The sequence below is a fragment of the Typopeltis vanoorti genome, chromosome 4 (genome assembly GCF_054136105.1).
Source record: "Typopeltis vanoorti isolate ZY-2024b chromosome 4, IOZ_Tvanoo_1.0, whole genome shotgun sequence".
Lineage (NCBI taxonomy): Eukaryota > Metazoa > Arthropoda > Arachnida > Uropygi > Thelyphonidae > Typopeltis > Typopeltis vanoorti.
Window position 1 is genome coordinate 58,902,781 of NC_143552.1, and position 21,898 is coordinate 58,924,678.

The 21,898-nt window shown below is 36.3% G+C and overlaps 1 protein-coding gene across 3 annotated transcripts in view; it reads right to left on the reverse strand.

Moving 5' to 3' along the window:
• LOC150107344 (protein YIPF6) overlaps positions 1–21,898 on the reverse strand; it is a 159,884-nt gene that overhangs the window by 84,730 nt on the left and 53,256 nt on the right. For all 3 annotated transcript variants that reach the window (XM_090391211.1, XM_090391209.1, XM_090391208.1), the window contains exon 4: positions 687–729. In XM_090391211.1, coding sequence (XP_090247337.1) covers positions 687–729 — 43 coding nt within the window. The remainder of the gene's footprint in view (positions 1–686; positions 730–21,898) is intronic.

Consider the following 21,898-nt stretch of genomic DNA (forward strand, 5'->3'; position numbering starts at 1 on the left):
TGTAGAAATTGCAGCTTTCCTCATAAATCAGTCTAAGCTGAATAAATATGGTTGCATAAAATTTTCTAAAAATAAGGAAACACTTCAAGATCCCAGTTTACATCTGATGGTGCTCATAAAGAGCACCCTACCTAGTTAAAACTAGTCTGTCCACTTGTTTCAATTAGTTTTGTGTTATGTGTGTTACATTTCATATTGTACTCCCTGAAAATGTCTCTGTGAATGAGATGAAATATTGGAAGAATTAAATAGTATTTTAATTCTTCCAATGTTTTCACTCTAGGACTCCAACATGTGTTCCTCCCAGCATTTTCTTTTTCTTTGTGAATTATAGCAATTATCTTAATCATCAGTTACTTATATACTTAACCAAAGGAACATATCTTTCCCTTCTATATGGCTATGATTTCTTCACAAAGACCACATAATGATTTGTTGTGTACCTGCTAAGACCCTCTGATGTTAGGGCCAAATCCCAAACTCCTGATCCTGGTGTTCCCTCTACCACATGCTGCCCAAGACAAGAAAAATACTATGTGTGCATCAGGCATGAATGTGTTAGCATAAAATTTCTTTTATGTTAATAATTTAATAACATTTATCTAATAATGGCATCACAGGCTTCAATGATATTTAAACTGAATGATATTCAGCAAAATTTAAAAGAAATTTATAATGATACTTACAATGCCAGAAAAACACAGAGGAAGAGTGGTCCCCATAAGTCCCCTAAAAGTTTAAGAAATTTATAGTAATAATCAGTAATAATAAATCATTCTGCACAGTCTACATAGATAAGCCTAGTTCAACTATTTTATTATTATATGCACACCTCCATGGAATCTGAAGACTCATCGCAGGAGACCCAATCTATCATACCTCTCCTTGAACCCATTAACACACAAAGCACTCACAAACGACTCTGGCAACCCATTCCACTCATTCACAACTCTTCAAGCAAAAAATCTAGTCCTCATGCCCCTACTAACCACACTTTTATTCAACTTCCAGGAATGACCCCTTGTTCTGATCCCTCTAGCCAAGTGCTGAAACATTTCTCCTGCATCAATCCTAAAAACCCTTTAAGCAACTTAAATGTTTCTATCATATCCCCTCTTTTTTCTCCTATCAACCAACTTCTTCAATCCACACACCCACAATCTATCCTCAGAGAGAACATTCCACAGGCCACTCACCATCTTGGTCATGCCTCTGAATCCTCTCCACTGCTTCCTCATCCCCAAGAAACTCAGGAGACCAGACCTGAGAACAGTAATCCAGGTGTCAGGTGTAGACATATCAAGGGCTTATAAAGAGGAATAACAACTTCCTTATCTCAACATGTTAATGTGTTCTTCAATAGCCAAGTAATTTTATGAACTACTACCTTAGTAACCTTAACAATACTTCCTCTGAACTTTAGCTCTCTGTCTACCACCACCTAAATCTCTAGTTTCCTCATTTCCTGGAGTACAGTGCTATCAATGTGATACATAGATTGTAATCTGTTTTTTCCCAAAATGCATAACTTTACATATTTCCACATTAAACTGCCACCGTTTATCTTTTGCACATACTGACAGCCTATTTAAATTGTCCTGCAAGCTCTTTACATTGTCTTGCTTAACTATTACTCTGCCTAATTTTGCATCACCAGCAAAGAACTCAATATTTTATCTCAGGTATTAAACAGCAATGGTCCCAGCACTGAACCTTTTGGCACACCACTAATCACCTGTTTTTGCATCAATTCTGCTCCTCCATATACAACTTTTTGATATCTATTCCCTCTTATCCATGTAACCGGTGTCATGTCCATTCCCATTTGTTCTAATTAGCATAACAGAGTTCCATGTGGTATTCTGTCAAATGCATTTGCAAAATCCAGCAAAATCATCGTGTAGCCATTTCCTTTATCCAACTCAGATGTTACTCTATTATAAAAAGTTAGTAAATTAATAATGCTTGACCGAACCTTCTAAAAGCCATGCTGACTCTCATACCTATCATGTTTTTATCTACCCATCCTTGACTTGTCTTTTTGATCATTTTTTCTAGTATATTTACCACCATGCCTTGGTCTATAATTTGCTACTGCAATCTTAGAACCTCTCTTATGCAATGGAATTATTTTGCCCTCTTTCTATTCCCTTGCACATCTCACAAAACCCTAGCTGATATCCCATCTAATCCTACAGCTATATTTACAGTGAGATTCTGCAATATCCTAAAAATATCCAATTCATCCACCTCTGTTCCCATGTCAGTGTCTATCACATATGTTAAAGCAGTAACCTCAATAGGATGATATTCCATTGAAAATGGTCACTCAGTAACTCAACTATTTTATCTGTTTTTATCTCCCCGTGACCATCATCACTCATTAAGGTTAATCTTCCATGGTCATACTTCCTCTTACTTGCCACAAAATGAAACAACTCTAGGGATTTCCTTTGGCCAGCTTGGCTAGATTCTTCTCATAATTTCATTTTGTCTTCCTTGCCATGCTGGTCACCTTTCTCTTTATATATAACATCCACAGCATTTTCTTCTTCGGCAGCTCATGCTTAATGATATTACTCATTCATCTGACTCCTATCTGATTAACCCTCCTTACCTTAGGAATACAATTTAATATTGCTCCCTCTAGATGATTCTTAACTATATCCCATGCACTACTAACATCCTTACCCTGCAACCATGGCACAGATTTAAGCCTCTTCCTAAGCTTTTCATAATCACTTGCCTTGTAGTTCCACATATACCGATACTCGACAGTATATTCCTCATTTTTTACAATCTCCCAAGTCAAGAACGCATGGTCACTTTCACCAATTGGAGGCAATGTGGTCAACCTCAGTTATAGATAGCTCTTCTGATCATATGACCAGGTCCAATACTCTCAAACCGCCTAGTCCCCCTCCATTACATGCTTCCCCAAGTAATTATTTCTTAGCAGGTGTATAAATTCTATTTACTTCCTGTCATGTGATCTTTCTTCCTTCCAGTTTATATCTCCATTGTTTAAGCCCCCCCTCCCATAATAATCATTCCCTCTATACTCATTGTACTAATTTGGCGACGTATGTCTTCCAAATCTGTGGAACTCTCTGGCCTGTATCAACAACCAACTATATTACTAACTATTATAATAACGGAATTAACTCACGTAAATTATTCTTTATTCATAGAATTTTCACTTGAGCATCACAGGCATCAGTACAGGTACAAGGCTAATTAAACAATAACTGTTATATCCACAAAGCACCACCTAAGTAGCTAAGGTTAAATTTCCTAAATTTATTTAATTATTCAATTATAATAATTTAAATAAGAATTTTTTTATATTTTTTTTATAATTAAATATATATATCTGTATACAATTATATGTTAGGATTTGCTGCTTTATAAAGTATTATCTCCCACAAGGGAGGAAAAGACGTAGACCATTGGATCTGTTTAGGTTAGGGGAGGGAAGTAATGGTTCACATGTTTCTTTGTATAGACGTTCCATTAGGAACCGACTTTTGTGAATGACTTTTGTCTTGTTCCCCTTAAGTCTATGTCTGGTGTTGATGGATGTTCTGCAATTCTTGACTGTTCAGGTTCAAGGTACTGAATATACAACTGGTGTTCTTCTAACTGGACCTGAACAGATCTTCCTGTTTGTCCAAAATATGATAACCCACACGAGCAGGGAATCTGGTAGACACCTGTATAGCTGAGATGTGGGAGCTTGTCCTTGGAGACATTAGGAATGTGAAGATTTTTCTGACGGGTCAAAAAGCCACACAGATATTTAGTGGTTTTAGCACCTTAGCTATGCATTCACTAACCCCTTGTACATAGGGGGATAGGGGTATGTGTAGGTTCTTCTGTACTCGAAGAGGAAGCTGGAGCACGACTACTTAAAGCTCTTTTTATGAAGGACTTCTTATAGCCATTGGATATGAAGGAGGAATTAATATACTGTAATTATTTTTGTAAAAGTTCTGAAGAACAAAAGGAGTGGGCTCTATGAACTAGTGTTTTTATAGTACCTACCTTTTGACTTGGATGGTGATGTGATTCAGCATGGATGTACTGGCCTGTATATGAGTCTTTCCTATAGACTGTGAATTGTAGATAATCATCTGGTTGGCGAAGAATCAAGAGGTCTAGAAAGGCTAACTGCTTATTTACTTCTACTTCTAGGGTGAACTGGATCCTTGGATGAAGTGCATTAATTTTTGAGAGAAACTGTTGTAGTTCTTCTGAGGTGCCCTTCCATATAGCAAAAATGTCGTCCACATATCTGAACCAGATGTTAGGTCTGAGTGCAATGTTGTCAAAGATACGCTGTTCGAAATGCTCCATGAAGTTGTTGGCAATAGCAGGAGATATTGGATTACCCATTGCTGTCCCTTTGATTTGTTAGTATAACTCGTTTTTGAAGGAAAAATAACCAGACTTTATTACAAATTCAAATTATTTCACAATGTCTGGAGGAAATTCTTGGTGTAGTAATTCTATTCTGTCTGCCAATGGAACATTTGTAAATAGTTTAAACAACATCTAGACTAATCATAATCTCCGAATCGTCTAGATGCAGATCGGAAATTTTATTTCTGAAGTCCACAGAATTTTTTTATATACATAGCAGTTCTTCTAGTTGAAGAAGTGAGTAAATTTGACAGAAATTTTGATATTTTGTAAGTGGGACAACCTATACAGTCTACAACTGATCTTAATGGAATTCCTGGCTTATGTACTTTTGGAAGACCATATAATCTCAGTGGGCGCCCAAAGCTGTCTCCAAAGGACAAGCGCCCACATCTCAGCTATACAAGTGTCTACCAAATTCCCTGCTCATGTGGGTTATCATATTTCGGACAAACAGGAAGATCTGCTCAGGTCCGGTTAGAAGAACACCAGTCATATATCCAGTACCTTGAACACAGTCTGGAATTGCAGAACATCCATCAACACCAGACATCGAATTAAGTGGAACAAGACAAAAGTCATTCACAAAAGTCGGTTCCTAATGGAAACATCTATACAAAGAAACATGTGAAACATATTACTTCACTCCCCTAACCTAAACAGATCCGATGATCTACATCTTTCCCCCTTGTGGGAGATAGTACTTTATAAAGCAGCAAATCTTTCCTAACATATAATTGTATACACACACACATATATATATTTAATTATTAAAAAATATATAAAAAAATAAATAATAAAAAATATGTATAAAAAATATTTTTTAAAATTATAACTGAATAATTAAATAACTAAATTTAAATAATTAAAATAAATAATTTTAAAAAATAACAACAATAATAATAATTAAATAAATTTAGGAAATTTAACCTTAGCTACTTACGCAGCACTTTGTGAATATAACAGTTATTGTTTAATTAGCCTTGTACCTGTACTGATGATGTCTGTGATACTCAGGTGAAAATTTCTACGAATAAAGAATAATTTACATGAGTTAATTCCGTTATTATAATAGTTAGTAATATGTCTACTAAGGGCATTTCCTTACTGAAACTTAAACCAACTATATATTTTGTCTTACTGGCCCTAATCTTACACCATACTGCTTTTTGAACAATTGAACACCCTCTAGCTCTTCAGTTCTGCCTCTTCTAACAACTTCTTTACATCCTCCCTCAAAGATACTTCTTGTCTCTCAAATCATTTGTACTAACCAAGACAATCATTTCCTTCGACTTACCTTTTTGCATCCAGATGGCATGGCTAATATTTTGAATTTTTGCAACCATAAAATACGATTTTGTCACACTATCATTAAGTACACCCCAGATCATTGAGTCTCTGTACATAAATTTCTCCTGAACTTGTTTTTCTTCTTTGTTTGGTTGGTCTTTATTATTCCTTCGGACAACCTGCTTCTTTCTCTTTTCAGCTCTGCTAATCTCTTGCTGCATTTGCAATTTTGTTCCTCTAATTTCTAGAAAATGTATATTTCTATAATAAAAGCAAATTTGCATAAAATTATACTTGACCAGATATCATCAGTAACACAAAATAGTACCTACATGTTTAAAGACTGAGGAATGAGCAGTTATTAATTTGTGTCTATGGTCCCTCATTTGCTAAGAAAAAGTGGAGGAATTTTTCAGGGCATTAGAGAAGGCAGCTGACACAATGAAAAAGGAAAAGTAGGTCCTTGTTAGAGAGCTGAATAGCAGAGTAGGAAATGATTAGGAGAAATACAGAAATGTTTTGGGAAAAATTTGGAGAAAATATTAAAACTAATAATAATGGTAAGGAACTGCTAGATTTCTGTTCAGGACATGGACTAGTTATTACTAACACAATGTTCCAACATAAAAATATGCAAAAATTCACATGGAGAGAAGACGAAAGAAATAAGAAAGGTCTTATTGACTATGTTATTGTTGACAATGATGTTTTCCCACTAAAGTACAGGGTGTTTACATTGGACCTCTCTAGTTTCAACATGTTACTACTACTATTTGTGTGGACCATGGTGTCGAAATTGTACAAACGAGAAGGAACACTCACCAAGTTTTTGTAAAAAAAAGTCAGTACACTTCCACGTGTGTTCCTTTGAAATGACAATGTCAAGTCTATCTCTGACCAGGTTTTCTGATGTCAGGGGTGATGGAGGACACAGCAAAAAATCAAGTGCTGTAAGATTTGGCAATCATGGTGGTCAGGGAATCAGACCTCCATGTCTGATCCACCGCTGAGGGAAGGCTCCGTCAAGAGTTGTACGGACCTCCAAATGCCAGTGTGGCAGGGCACCATCCTGTTGAAAAAAATTCTGGATCAAATTTGTAGAGTCTCTGAAACATATGACCAACCCAAACCTTACATTTTTCCACTTTTCTATTTTTTTTTTTACCATTCTTTGAAACTAGGGAGGCCCAATGTAGACTGTATAAAGGATTTGATACTGGACAAATCCTGTATAAAGGATTTGAAATTGGAAGTGATCCCCATTTATTGTTGAGTAGGATAAAATTGAATTCCATATTGAAAAGATGAGTGTGTAAGAAAGTTTTAAAATGAATCAAAGTTGAGCAGCATTCAGAGGCAAACTGTAGACTCAAATACACAAACATTATTATAGAAAACATGAAAGAATTTGAAAACAAAAAGCAAAACGCTGGAGATTCAATGACAAACACTGAATAAAATGCAAAGAATGTAAAAATATATAAATATCAATAAAAATAGAAAGCAATCCTTAGCCCACCCACAGTACATATGTGCTATAAGTTTACAAATAAACCTTTCATGGGTGGGAGCCACATAAAAAAAAAAAAATTGTGAGATTGTCTGCAAGGTGGACTCAGGAAGTTAAACAGGCAGTAACAAAAAAGAAGGAAGCATATTGAAAATTCCTGGCAAGTAAGTCAGCTTGTGCTCTTAGAAAATACAGGCAAAATATTCTGAACGCTACTGAAAAGATTAGAAATGGAGGAAACAGTACTACAAAAGGAATCACAGATGATAATCGTGACATGAAAACTGGCAAAAAATACCTGCCAGAAAATACATATCAATACTTTAAGTAGAAAAAACCATTAAGAACATGAAATGTGGAAAGGCACCTGGAGTTGATGATATTCAACTAGAAATGCTCAAATATGGAAGTATAAAAGTTTTACAGTGGCTACACAGCATAATTCAGAGGAGAGCTTGAATAGAAGGCTCTCACAGTACCCATCAATAAAAATGGAAATAATGCTGAATGTGAAAATTACAGAGGAATTTCTCTACTAAATGTTCCAGGTAAGATTTATGCAAGTATACCTGAAAAGAGGTTGAGAAAGATTGTGCAAGAGAAACTTGGAGAAGAACAAGCTAGGTTCAGACCAAATAAAGGTTGTCAAGATCAGATTTTCACAAATAGTTGAGAAATCATGGGAATATAACTGTGACATAATCTACATTTGAGTTATATGTCAACAGTTAGAACTATGAGAGACACAAGAAGATGATTCAATGTTAAATCAGGTGTAAGACAAGGTTATCTCTACTCTTATTCTTCATTTATATGAATCACATTACGAAAGAAAGTGGCATTAGACTTGATATTAAAATTGGAGATGTCCAACTTAGCTGTTTGCTTTATGAAGACGATGATGATGTACTACTTAGATTGGAATACATAGTCTGAATAAATAAATAAATAATAGAAATAACTGTTGTTGAAATGAAAACTATTAACTTTGAAACACTCTTTTTGCAATAATATAAGTTTTAGCTATTGAGAAATGTAGCAGTGACTCCTTTTTTTACTTAATCATAAACATCTTGTTAATGGATAGTGCTGATATGCTATGAGTTTCACGACTTCTTTTGTGTGGAATTTAAAAAAAAAAAAAAGTTTTTTTAACCAAAGTAAAGAACTTTTGATGAAGGAATCAGAATATCTAATACCGTTCTTTAAGCAGAAAGATAACTTTTTGATGTTGGATAATGCATTATAAGTACATAGAAAAAACTAAAAAAATAGCTGTCTCAAAACAACTGTAACCTTTTCATGTTGTGATCATAATCAAATTCCTGATATATTCCCTCAAGGGGTGTACAGGATATGATAGTACTACATGAAAAATTTACATCATTACTAACTTCCTATCTACAATTTTCCTCCAAATCAGTCTGTTACCTGTCAAGACTCCAATATATATATATTTTTTTTTTCTTTTTTATGGATATCATCAGGGAGACAGTCCATTAACTACATTCAAAACATGAATCACAATAAAAAATCATAAATTTATGGAAAAGACCTGAAAAATCACACATCAATTTGTAAGCAAAATTTGGTTTGGGGAATGTTTTAAAGCTGCTGATTCCGAAAACAGTCTCAGTCTCTCTCTCTACTTGTAATGATTTCTGTGTAGCACTTTTATTTTCTTCCTTCTAATCCTGTGTGGAGGCATATCCAAGGCATGTTTGTTGCTGGCCTGGTTGGCTGAGTATTAGCTTACTTCCAACCAACAGGCTGCAGGTTCATATCCTGCCATGGGTAAGGATGTCTGTGATCGTCTTTAGGTGGGAGATGAATATCATGGCCCGGTGCGAGACCACTGTTTTGCATAGTGGAGGACTGAAGTGGCTTGAAAAAGTTCCCCATGTTTGGCCTCTAGAGCAGTGAAGACTATATAAAAAATAAATCAAAAATACAAAAAATATATAAAATTCATAAACATAGAAAAATAAAAAAAATCCTTAGCTCACCCATGATACAAGATGTACCATAGGTTTGCAAATGTGGATGGGAGTAACATAAAAATGTACTGCTAGTGTTGAATGATAACACCAAATATATTTCTTATGTTCTCCAAGGTGGATGCCAAATAAATAAGTATTTAATAAATACACACCACATTTAAAACTCTTCTATAAAACAAAAACCCTCATCCATTCACTTAATTATATAAGGTTTAGTGTGGTGCGGAGCTCATATTTATGAAATACTTTGGATATCTTTCTAGATATCCAGAGCACCATAGCTGGTGAACGGACGTGTTATCGGAGAGCTCCTGAGAGATTTGTGTTTTTTGTTGATTTATTGGTGTTTTGGATTCAATTTAATGGACTTAAGTGTTTAATTTTGGTATATTATTGGAGCTTTATTAGCGTGGTTAGTGTACTAAAGTGTTTTATAACAAAATCTATGTCGGGAAGTCGCCGCTAGATGAATTCGTAATGTGTAGTGTTCGTGCAAGCTCCAGATAAGATAAGTATCATTTTCAGTTATCGATACAAATTACTTAATATTGTGTAGTTTTGTTTTGTTTGCCTTGCGTATTTTAGTATGTCTATTTTTGGTGTGTTATAACGTATAATTTGACAAAACACGTTACAGATAACTATGGCACCTGTGCGAAGGAAAATGGCGGCCAGTAATGAAGGTTCGCCATCGTTATCAAAGAACGGTAGCATAAAAGAAATGAGTCAGTGTACTAGCTGTGAAATGTACACTTTGCGGAGTGCGGTTAGATGATAATAAAGGATTGAATGTGTGTAGAAAATGTAGGGAGAATGCGGAATTGAAGTGTATTTCGGATCGTGAGTGTGATATTTTTGTCAACCTTCAGAATGAAGGAAATAGGGATATGACAAGAAACGGCAAGGTTGTACATGAAAATTGTGAGAGTGTGAATGTAGAAAGTATGAATGATAGTATAAATGGTTTCTCAGAGAACAAAACAGATGAGATAGATGCATTGAGTGAGATCGCGTTGTTGAATAGTGCGATACAAAGAGCAAAACAGCAGCTAGAGTGCATGAACAAAAGTAGACTGAATGAACCAACCAATAATAAAAGGTATGACAGGAAAAACAGACGTATGAATGTGAACATGAACAAAATGAAGGATAGAGTGCTGTATGGAGACTCGTTAGTACGAGGTGTGTTAGTAGAGGATTTGACAAAATCGTACCAACCTGGTGCGACCATAAAGGACGTAACTGCGTCTATTAGAGAGCAAAAGGAAAGGGTGAAAGAAATGATTGTTGTGGCAGGTACGAATGATTTGAAAGGAGATAAAATGGAAATGATAGAAGACCTGAATGAATTGTTTGAGGTAGCAAAAGAAAAGAGTGAGAGAGTTAGAATGATTAGTCTTTTGCCATGGTATGACAGTGAAATGTTTAAAAGGAGGGCTATAATTGCAAATGACTTTATGCGTGGGTTATGTATGACGAGTGGTGTGTGGAATTTGTGGATGTGTGGAGTGAGTTTGATGGGCGAAAGGATCTATATAAGATGGATGGCTTGCATTTGAATGGTTACGGTGTAAGAAGACTTGAGAAAGTGTTGCTGAATGTAGTGGATGTGCAAATTCAGAGAAACTAGATTTGCTTGGGGGGGGGGGGGGAGTAGAGATACAGTCCTTATGGAGGCAGTTGAATGTAAGAATGAATATAATATGCCAGAGCAAATAAGGACAACAAATCTGAGTGGGATAGTTAATATAAGGCATCAAGGTAGGGTTGGGGCTAATGGGGGTCTTAAATTCATGTACACTAATACTAGGAGTATTAGGAACAAGAAGGAAGAGTTTTTGGCCATGGTTGGCACTTCCAGACCACAGGTTATAGGTATTAGTGAAACATGGCTGACTGTAGATGATATAACTAGTGGGATTGAATGTGATGGGTATAGTGTGTTCAGGAATGACAGAGAGAATAAAATGGGGGGGGAGGAGTAGTGTTGATGATAGCTGATGAGCTCCAGCCAAGGAGAATAGAAGTTGAATTGCAGGATAGAGAAAACAGCACATTTGAGGCCATTTGGTGTGAGATTGTGCTAGCAGAACTAAATATACAATTGGGTGCTGCTATAGACCAGGTGATGGAAAAGATGGTGGTAACAGTATGCACAAGCAAATAGAAGAAATGAGTGGAAGGAGAGTGATTATTATGGGAGATTTCAACTATGGTCGCATTGATTGGAGTGAGGAGAGGACACACGGGAGGAAAGAACTGGATTTTATGCGGTTATTAAGGGATAACTATCTGCGACAGCATGTAATGGAAAATACTAGGGGTCAGCGAGTGCTTGACCTAGTAATTACATCTGAGGATTTGGCTGTAACAAATATGACCACATTGCCACCAATCGGTGAGAGTGATCATAGGGTCTTAACTTGGGAGGTGGCTAAAGGTGCAGAATTTTCAATTAAGACAGGGTACATGTGGAATTATCGGTTCGGAAAGTATGACAAGCTTAGGAGTTCGATTGGTTCAGTGCCATGGCATGTACAACTGCAAGGACTAGAAGTTGATAGTGCATGGGAGGTAGTTAAGAAGTGTTTGCATGAAGCAATGGCTGACTGTATACTTAGAGTCCGAATAATAAATCAAGTAGGGGTTAAATGGATGAATAACACCATTAAGCTTGAGTTGCAAAAAAAGAAACAACTATGGAGGGAATTTAAGGAGAAGGGTGACCGGCAGGCACATGAACGGTATAAAGCTCAGGCCAGAAGGGTGACGAGTGTGGTAAGAAAAGCAAAAAAAGATTACGAAAGAACATTGGCCATGCAGGCTAAAGGGAATCCTAAACAGTTTTTTAGATATGTAGCAAGTAAAAGGAAAAATGTACATGGCAGATTGATTTTAAAGAATGCCGATGGTAGGGAGGTAACTGAATCAGTTGAGATAGTTGAGTTACTGAGTGAGCACTTTGCAAAAGTATATCATCCAGGTAGTGACATTGCAGAAACGAATAAACCAGTAGATTATACGGGAATTGTGGTTAATGAAGTGGAGGTGAGTAGTCTATTGCATAACCTCAATGTCAATACATCTGTGGGATTGGATGGTATACCAGCTCGTGTTGTACGAGAAGCAGCTAAAGAATTGTCAGTACCCTTGACCATTTTGTTTAATTTGAGTCTCGGGTCTGGGTTAGTCCCGAGCGGGTGGAAAGAGGGGAAAATAGTTCCACTGCATAAAGGTGGTTCCAAGACTGCTGTTGTAAATTACCAACCGATTAGCATATCAGGAATCATTGTCAAGGTCTTAGAGAAAATAGTCAAGAGGAAAATACAAGATTGGATAGAAGAAAATGGGATACTGTATCGGGGACAGCATGGTTTTGTGAAGGGTAGGTCATGCCTCAGTAACTTGCTCACGTATTATAACACAGTGACGGCTGAACTGGATAAGGGTAATGGGTTTACGGTGATTCTACTGGACCTTGCCAAGGCCTTTGACAGGATTCCACATGGAATTCTAATCAGTAAATTGCAGCATATGGGAATGGACATAGGGTGGGTGAGATGGATAGGAGGGTGGTTGACAGAGAGATATCAGAGAGTGGTTTACTCGGGAGTAGAGTCCACAAGACGGCCTGTGACTAGTGGTGTGCCACAAGGATCTGTTCTTGGAACACTGCTGTTTAATTTGTTCATAAATGATATAGGAAATGATCTGAGAGGAACAGTTCATTTGTTTGCGGATGATGCAAAGTTGGGTAGGGCAATAGTGAATGCCGATGACGTCAAAATTTTGCAGGATGATTTAGATAGATTGGAGGTCTGGGCTAAGGAGAATGGATGTCAGCTTAATGTGGCAAAATGTAAGGTTATGCATTTTAGAGTGAAAAGATTGGCGGCAGTTTACTGCATTGGTGGAACCGTGCTCCAGGAAATTTCAATTTCCTGGAGCACGGTTTTGAAATTTAGGGGACTAAATTTCAAAACCGTGGAGGACACAATGCAAAAGTGACCAAAACAGCTCATCAAATCACTTGGTTGCTGAAGAATACGTTGACAAGCAGAGACAAGCAGGTTATTGTTCCTCTGTATCGAGCCTTGATAAGACCCCATCTAGACTACTGTGCTCAGATTTGGTCACCTAGGTTTCTTCTTGATGGGGAAGAGGTGGAGAGGATCCAGAGGCGAGTGACCAAGATGATAGCAGGTCTGTGGAATGAACCGTATGAGAACAGGTTGAGGATTTGTGGGTTGCAAAAATTGGTTGATAGGCGGAGAAGGGGAGATATGATTGAGACATTCAAATTACTGAAGGGTTTCTATAAAATTAATTCAGAAGATATTTTTGAGAACAGGGCTGGTTGTGGGAGGACTAGGGGACATCCATGGAAACTGGGCAAAAGTGTGGTTAGTAAAGGTGTTAGAGCTGGGTTCTTTACTTTTAGAGTAGTGAATGAGTGGAATGCGCTCCCTGAGTCTGTGGTGGATGCTGTGACAGTGAATGAGTTTAAGGCGAGGTATGATAGATACTGTATGAATGTCAAATAGTTGTGATGAATATGATTTGGGGCCTCCCTCGATGAGTCTAAATACTCCCTGGAGTTGCTCGTAATAATAGTAATAGTAATAAAAACTGTTACTATTCTATGAATGTGTGGAAGTAACAGTTTTGCTGTGTTGCTCTGGATTTCTTGTGTATTATTGTGGGAGGTGTCAAACACTCACAAACCACAATAACTATTGTATCTTGCCTTGAGCTCAATGTTGGAACACTCACAGCCCACTCTGACAATTCCACTCAGTAATCACCCACCAAGCAAAAATCTCCATTTCACTTCTTTACTCATATGACCTTTGTAAAATTTCCAGGGATGGCCTCTTGTTTTTGTATCACCTATTATCCTATGCAATAATTCTCCTATATATTAGACAAGCACTTCTTAACTTCTTACCAACTTATACATCTCAATCATATCACCCCCTCCTCCTTCTCCTGTTTGACAAGCTCTGAAGACCATATTCCCTCAATATTCCAGAGTCCTGAGACAGTTATTAAGACTCTCCAATGTTTTCTTATCACCAATATAGCCAGGTGGCTAGATCTGATTATTGAAATCCAGATGAGACATAATTAGCACCTTACACAGTAGAATTATCACCTCCTTATCCATACATGTCTGCATTCATTGCCAGCAGTAATTTTCTGGGTAACCCTTAAAACTTTCAACCACGTATCATTGAACTTTAGTTCCCTATCCACGAAGATCCTCAGATCCCTTGCTTCCTCTATCCCCTGAAACAAAGTTCCTCCAATAAGTTAAACTCATTCCATCACTGGCCAAACTGCATGACTTTACACTTTGCAACATTAAAATGACATCCCATTCTTCAGCCCAAAACATCAACCTATTCAAAGCCTCTTGTAACAACACAGACCTTCCTGATATTGCTCTTCATATTTTAGCATCTTCAGCAAACAACTGAATATCTCCTTTCACACTGTGAACTATGATATATAAGGTAAACAACAGTTCACAATGTGAAAGGAGATCTTCAGTTGTTTACCAGTGTTTGGAGCCAGTGAGTTGTGTATGGAGATGCAATGTTCCGTGGTCCCCCCCCCCCAAAAGGAAGGTGATGAGTGGATATCAGAGGCTACTATCAGTCAACCATCCCTGTAACTTGTAACTATGCTACCAACTATCCATTCCCATCCTGTTCAATTTTAGCAGCAGTTTATCAAGCTGTTCAAACAGTTTAGAGAAATTCAAATATATCACAGTATAATCCTTTCCTTCATGCTAACATGGTGATCAGAATACATCATGCAAATTAAGGAAACAACTACCATGTTAGAGTAAAACTTTTAGTTTTATTGGTTCCAAAATAAACACTCAATATAAACTTAATATAAACCAAAATAAACAAAAATTATAATCTTAATGCCACTTTTAAACCACCTTTAAAATTAAAAAACATATTCAACTCCTCTAAGGATCCTCTCCCCCCATTGGCACATCCTGGAGTTAATGCATCTATTGCACCAGTAACTTACCTTATACTGGGGATATTGGACGTACAATCCCTATCCATAAAAAAAAGAGCACAAATGACACATTAAATTTAACAATTTTGGTGAAGCAGGCCTCTGAGATCATGCTCTTAACACCTTACACCAAATTAATAGGAAAAGTACTTGCTCATTACATCATACAAAAACCTGGTATGAATGGAAATTTAAAGAAGCCTGTGAAATTTTGATTAACCACCCCAATCTTAACAATAATGATGACATAAAAATTCCAAGAATTTGGATGCACACATTCAGCCTACTTAGTTCCTAGCAAACCCTGACTTTAGGACTCTAAGCAAATTTTCAGCTTTTATTGGCCACTATTCATACTAGTTGCCTGTAATTTATATGTAAACATATATAAGTAATATTTTTTTATTTTGATTTATTATTTATTATTTTTTTCCTTTTTTGTAAACATGTTGCTCTCCAACTTAATTTAATTTTGTAACTGAATAGATAATAATAATATAACTCAAGCTGTGTGCTGTACTAAGGTTTTTTTTTTCCTCACCAGAGGTCAGGATAATAGTAACAGTTGGTCAGTAACTTCAGCATGCCATGTAGATTGTAGTGTAGCTTATTTCTTTGTATATACAGCAATCCCTCAATTAATGCGCCTCATGCGTTCTTTAAAACAGGGGCATTAATCGAAACCGCACTAATCTAATATAATAACCTATGGGAAAAAGTATAATTCATTCCATAAATTTCTTTTTTGACCCTAATTTTTTTTTTTTTTCATAAAAGAATTAGGTTATATCTCAGGGCCTAGTTAAGAAAAAACCATGAAGCTGAAAGATAATAAAACATATCATCATCATCAAATTCCTGCCTTGTAACCTCAAGGGGTGTACAGGATATGATAGTACTACACGAAAAATTTACATCATTACTAACTTCCTATCTACAATTTTCCTCCAAATCAGTCTGTTACTTGTCAAGACTCCAACATTATCAGATCTCATATTTCTATTGTCTAAGGCACTTTGTACCGTATCATTCCACCTATATCTTATTCTTCCTCTGGGTCTTTTTACTGCCAACCTGGCAAAGAACACTTGTTTTGCTAATCTTTCCTCGCCCATTCGCTTTAAGGGACTATAACACCTGAGATTAGCTCTACTAATGCATTCCTGGATGCTGACAATGTCAAGTTCTTTCCTAATATCCTTGTTTTTAATATGATATTGCCATTGATGCCATCTCTTCACGCCTCTAATCTTTCTCAGGACTCTCATATCTGCGGTCTCTAGTCTTTGGTCAAGTGTTTTACTTCTGACCCAGATCTCAGATCCATAAGTTAAAACTGGTTTGAACACTGTCTTGTATAAGGCTAATTTAGTGTTCCGACTAATTTCTGTCTTATTCCATATGAATTTATTCAATTGACTTCCTACCATACCAGCTTTATAGATTCTGTTGTCTATTTCTATATTTAATTTACCATCTTCACTAAAAATCGTGCCTAAGTAACCGAAAATGTTTTACTTGTTCCATAGGTTCTCCATTCACAACACAGTTGACATTTTCAATGATTCTGCCTATTTTCATTGTCTTTTTATTGCTGACCTTCATACCATATCTATTACAACAGTTATTCAATTTAGTCAGTGAATCTTGCAGACTTGTAGCAGATTTATTTAGAAGTATAATATTGTCCGCATAAAGCAAAGAGCTGACATTAACATCTCCAATTTTGATATCATGTTCAACTTTCCTTCATAATGTGATTCATATAGATAATGAATAACAGTAGATAATGTACATCCTTGTCTCGCGCCAGATTTAACATTAAACCATCTTCCTGTACTTCCTTCAATTCTAACTACTGACTTACAACTCAAATAAAGACTAAGTATTGCTTGATATAATGCTCCATTCACACCATATAACTGTAGCGTATTGAATAGTTTCTCTCTTGACACATTGTCATATGCCTTTTCCAAATTGACAAAACTTAAATACAGATCTTTGTTATATTCCCATGATTTCTCCACTATTTGTCGTAAAGTGAAGATCTGATTCTGACAGCCTCTATTTGACCTGAATCCAGCTTGTTCTTCACCAAGCTTTTCTTCCACAATTCTTCTCAACAGTTTCTCAAGTATACTGGCATAAATATTACCAGGAACACTCAAGTAGAGAAATACCTCTGTAATTCTCACATTCAGTTTTATTTCCCTTTTTTATATATGGATACTATGAGAGCACTACTCCAATCATCAGGAATTTGCCCCTCTGTCCAGGCCTTCTGAACTATGCAGTGCAGCCACTGTAAGACTTTTATACCACCAGCATTTCTGGTCGAATATCATCTACTCCTGCTGCCTTTCCACATTTCAAGGCTTTGATGGCTTTTTCTACTTCAAGTATGGATATGTATTGCTGACTGAATGCCTGGCCGGTGTTTTTTACCACTGTGCTGTCATTACTGCTTGTTTCATTTAGTAGTTTTTCAAAGTAATTACTCCATACTTCAAGGATATCTTTTTCTCACGTTTTCATGTCACCTTTATCATCTCTAACTCCCTTTACAGCACTTCCCTCCATTCCTAAGCTTCTTCAACAACCTCCAGAATATTTTGCCACCTTCTTGATATTTATTTTCTATGCTCTTACCCAAGTCTTCCCATATAACTTTTGTTTACATAGTTTTACATAGTGTTTAGCTTTCTTACATTTGTCTCTGTATTCTCTAAGAGCACAAGATGACTTATTTGCCAGGAACTTTTGATATGATTTCTTCTTTTCCTTCACTGCCTCTTTAACTTCCTGTGTCCACGATGGAGTTCTGATTTTTCTATCCTTGCAGAGAACCTCACCACATGCCTCTCTGGCTGAATCAATCAGGGTTTTCTTCAAGGCTTGCCACTGAATCTCCAAGGTTTGGTTCCTGTTCTCAAACTCTTTCATTTTTTCTGCAATAATCTTTGTGTATTTTAGACTACAATTCACATCTGAGAGCTGCTCAACTTTTATTCACTTTAAAACTTTCTTACATGTTATTCTTTTCAATATATGAAATTCAATTTTATCCTGCTCAAGACTAGTGATCACTTTCAATTTCAAATCCTCTGTACACTCTGGTGTCCTGCACCAGTTAGAAAACATCACTATCAACAATAGCATAGTCAATGAGACTTTTCTTATTCCTTGCCTCCTCTCTCCATGTGAATTTGTGCACATTTTTATGTTGGAACATGGTGTTAGTAATACCCAGTCCATGTCCTGAGAAGAAATCCAACAGATATTTGTCATTATTATTAGCTTTGCTCTTTTCTCCAAATTTTCCCAAAATATTTTTGTATGTCTGACAATCACTTCCTACTCTGCTATTTAGATCCCCAACAAGGACCAACTTTTCCTTTTTCATTGTGTCAGTTGCTTTTTCTAAAGCCTCAAAAAATTCCTCCACTTCTACCTTAGTAGAACCTTCTGTGGGACCATAGGCACAAATAAGTCTCATTGTCCACTTCCCCATTCTCATATTTCTCCACATCGCTCTACTTGAGATTGCCTGCCATTCAAAAGGATTAGCCTTGTATTTAGTGTTGAATACTATGGCTACTCCTTCTTTTCCTTGATTGTCATTGCCTGAATATAACATTTTGTATTTATTGCTCAGAAAGATCTCGCCAGTTTTTGTCTTTTCTGTTTAAGTCACCCGTATTATATCGATCTGGTACTTATCTAATTCCTCAGCTAGCTCCATTTCTTTGCCATTCAGGCTTCTTATGTTGATAGTACCGATCTTTAACTTTGGTGATGTTGAGTTGGGGTGTGTTTTCAGATATGAAAAAATAAAATAAAATAAAATATATTTAGAATATAAATTTATTATTCTACTTCTCAACAAAGAATTCAACTAACGTAGTTTGGTGGGCATTCTGTTTCTTTTTTCATACAACTGACAGTATGGCGCTACTGCTTCTACTACTTGTGCTAATTTTCCTGCTTCTCTCTTCATCAGGGTCAGCCTCTAAGCATTGTTGCTTAAAAATTTCGATTGTATGAAAAATATTTTCAAATTCTTTCTGGGAAATCTCTTTGAGCTTGTCAGTGATTATATTATCTTCATATTCTCCAGGATATTCCCACTGTGCATCTAAATTTAGCAGGTCGGAATCACTCAATTCCTCAGAATGAGACTGAATTAACTCTTGGACATTATCACTGTCAATCTCATCAAAACCCTGTTCACGCCCGATGCTGACAATTTCTTCAACAATATTATCCATTTCATTTGAATAGCCTCTTTAAGAGTGCACATTCTTCCACAATGTGGAAGAATGTGCATCCAAATGGCTCGCATATTGCTAGCAGTAATTTTATTCGACTCTGGGACTTAATAACGAGGCTGACATTTCTCTGATTTGGCAAGAAAAGTCTTGGAAGGCATTCACTTCCAAAAAAAAGGCAGGTTTCATCGACATTAAATATATGTTGGTCACAATAGCCCCCTTCTTCCAAAATTTTCTTCAAAATCTCTGGGTAAAATGCAGCGACCTCCTTGTCTGCACTTGCAGCTTCGCCTGTGATTTGAACGTTATGTATGCTATTTCTCTTTTCGAAACGCTCAAACAAACCAGCAGCAGCGTGGAATTCTTCTTTTCCATCATTGATAGCCTTTTCTTTCAAGGTTGCAAAGACTTAATGCTTTTGATTTATAAGGTCAGTGATTTGCGGGATCTGTTTTTGGATCTGTTTTTACAGTCTTCAATCCATTTAGAAAGAACTTATCTCTATGATGGTAATACTGTTATTTTTGACCACACGAACTATATTTTTCTCCGCTCAGAACAAAACATTAATAGAAACCCAGGACTGATTCTGCCCAAGATCAGGAAGACCCTTATTAGATCTTTCAACATGCCAGAACTGAATTTTACTGCTAACTACAAATCGTTCCTACACAACAACTAGCAGATCATACACGCGATATGTGTGTGATGTACACGTTCTTCTGCTTTTATAAAAAATACAATTGTATTTGGTTTATTTTATGGTTTTAGTGTTAACAGTTTTTAGCATTTAAGTGTTCTTACTATTTTTATACATCTTTTACTCTGATGAAGCCAACAGCCACAGTTGGTGAAACTAGTTGGTATAACTTTGTTTTAAAATAAATTTGACCGAAAAAACCCCAAATAGTAGTCATTCATTCACTCCTATGAAGTTATCTCTAATTCAATCATTATAGAGATAACTTCGAGTGCATGCATGATGAACTTGAAGCATCCTTACCTTTCGCTTTGTATTCAGTAGTTTTGCTTAAAATTGCTCTTATAGTTGATTCACCCATTTTTGTATTCTTGTCCTCTCTTTGTATTCAGTAGCTTTGCTTAAAATTGCTCTTATAGTTGATTCACCCATTTTTGTATTGTTGTTCTATGTTCGCTTTATTAGTTCAACTTTTTCTTCCAATGAGATTACTTTTCAAATCATTTTCACACTTCCACTTTTTTGATCACTAATTCTTTTACTCATGATGAAAGGCTGGGAAAATACTTTAAAACAAAAAAAAGTAAGGAAAACAATTGCAAAGGAGGCAGGAGATATGATCCCCAAAATGCCATGTAATTAGCAGATGACATAAATTTTGGCAGTAAATTTGGAGCATAGTGTACATGGGAATACACATGTAGCATGCCATTAAAAATAACTTTGTAAAATGTTTTAAATCGATAACTAATTTATTTCATCCTGGTGAGTGATTTTTTAAAATAGTTAGCCATAAAAAATGTATAAATAGAAAATTTTTAAAATCTAACATTTATATTAAAGATATCAAGCAATTTTATAAGCTAGGTTTTAATCCTTTTTCCCTTTTTCCCAAGGTTTTAACCCTTTTTCACCTGAACATAGTTCAAGTCTGAGGCAACTCGTGGTAAAGGTGAAGTAAGCTCTGATCACTTTTCCTTAGTATTTTCCTCTAATGCAAAGCACATCCCCTAGCGGAGATGTATGTGCTATGCATTAAAGGCAAGGGTCACTACCCAGACTGGTTTCGGCCTTTATTGAGGTCTCGTCAGTGGGAGCCAGACCCAAAAAATGCCAAGGTTGAAGTAATGCAGAGTTTATAAATTTTACCTAAACAAGTTGCCACAAGGTGCTTTGACCTTATTAAATAAAAATCTCAGGATAAGAGTAAGATGTAGAAAGTTTTTTACCTTGGGTATATACTATTTTAAAGATACTAAGCAATATAAGCTAGATTTTAATCCCTTTTACCAAGTAAGCAAACAGACAAGTAAGTCAAGTTTGCGCCTGAATGTAGTTCAAGTCTGAGGCAACTCGTGGTAAAGGTGAAGTAAGCTCTGATCACTTTCCTTAGTATTTTCCCCTAATGCAAAGCACATCCCCTTGCAGAGATGTATGATGCTATGTATTAAAGGCAAGGGACCTTTATTTTGGGCATTATTATTGAGGCAGTGACCCTTGCCTTTAATGCATAGCATCATACATCTCTGCAAGGGGATGTGCTTTGCATTAGGGGAAAATACTAAGGAATGTGATCAGAGCTTACTCCACCTTTACCATGAGTTGCCTCAGACTTGAACTACATTCAGGCACAAACTTGACTTACTTGTCTATTTGCTTA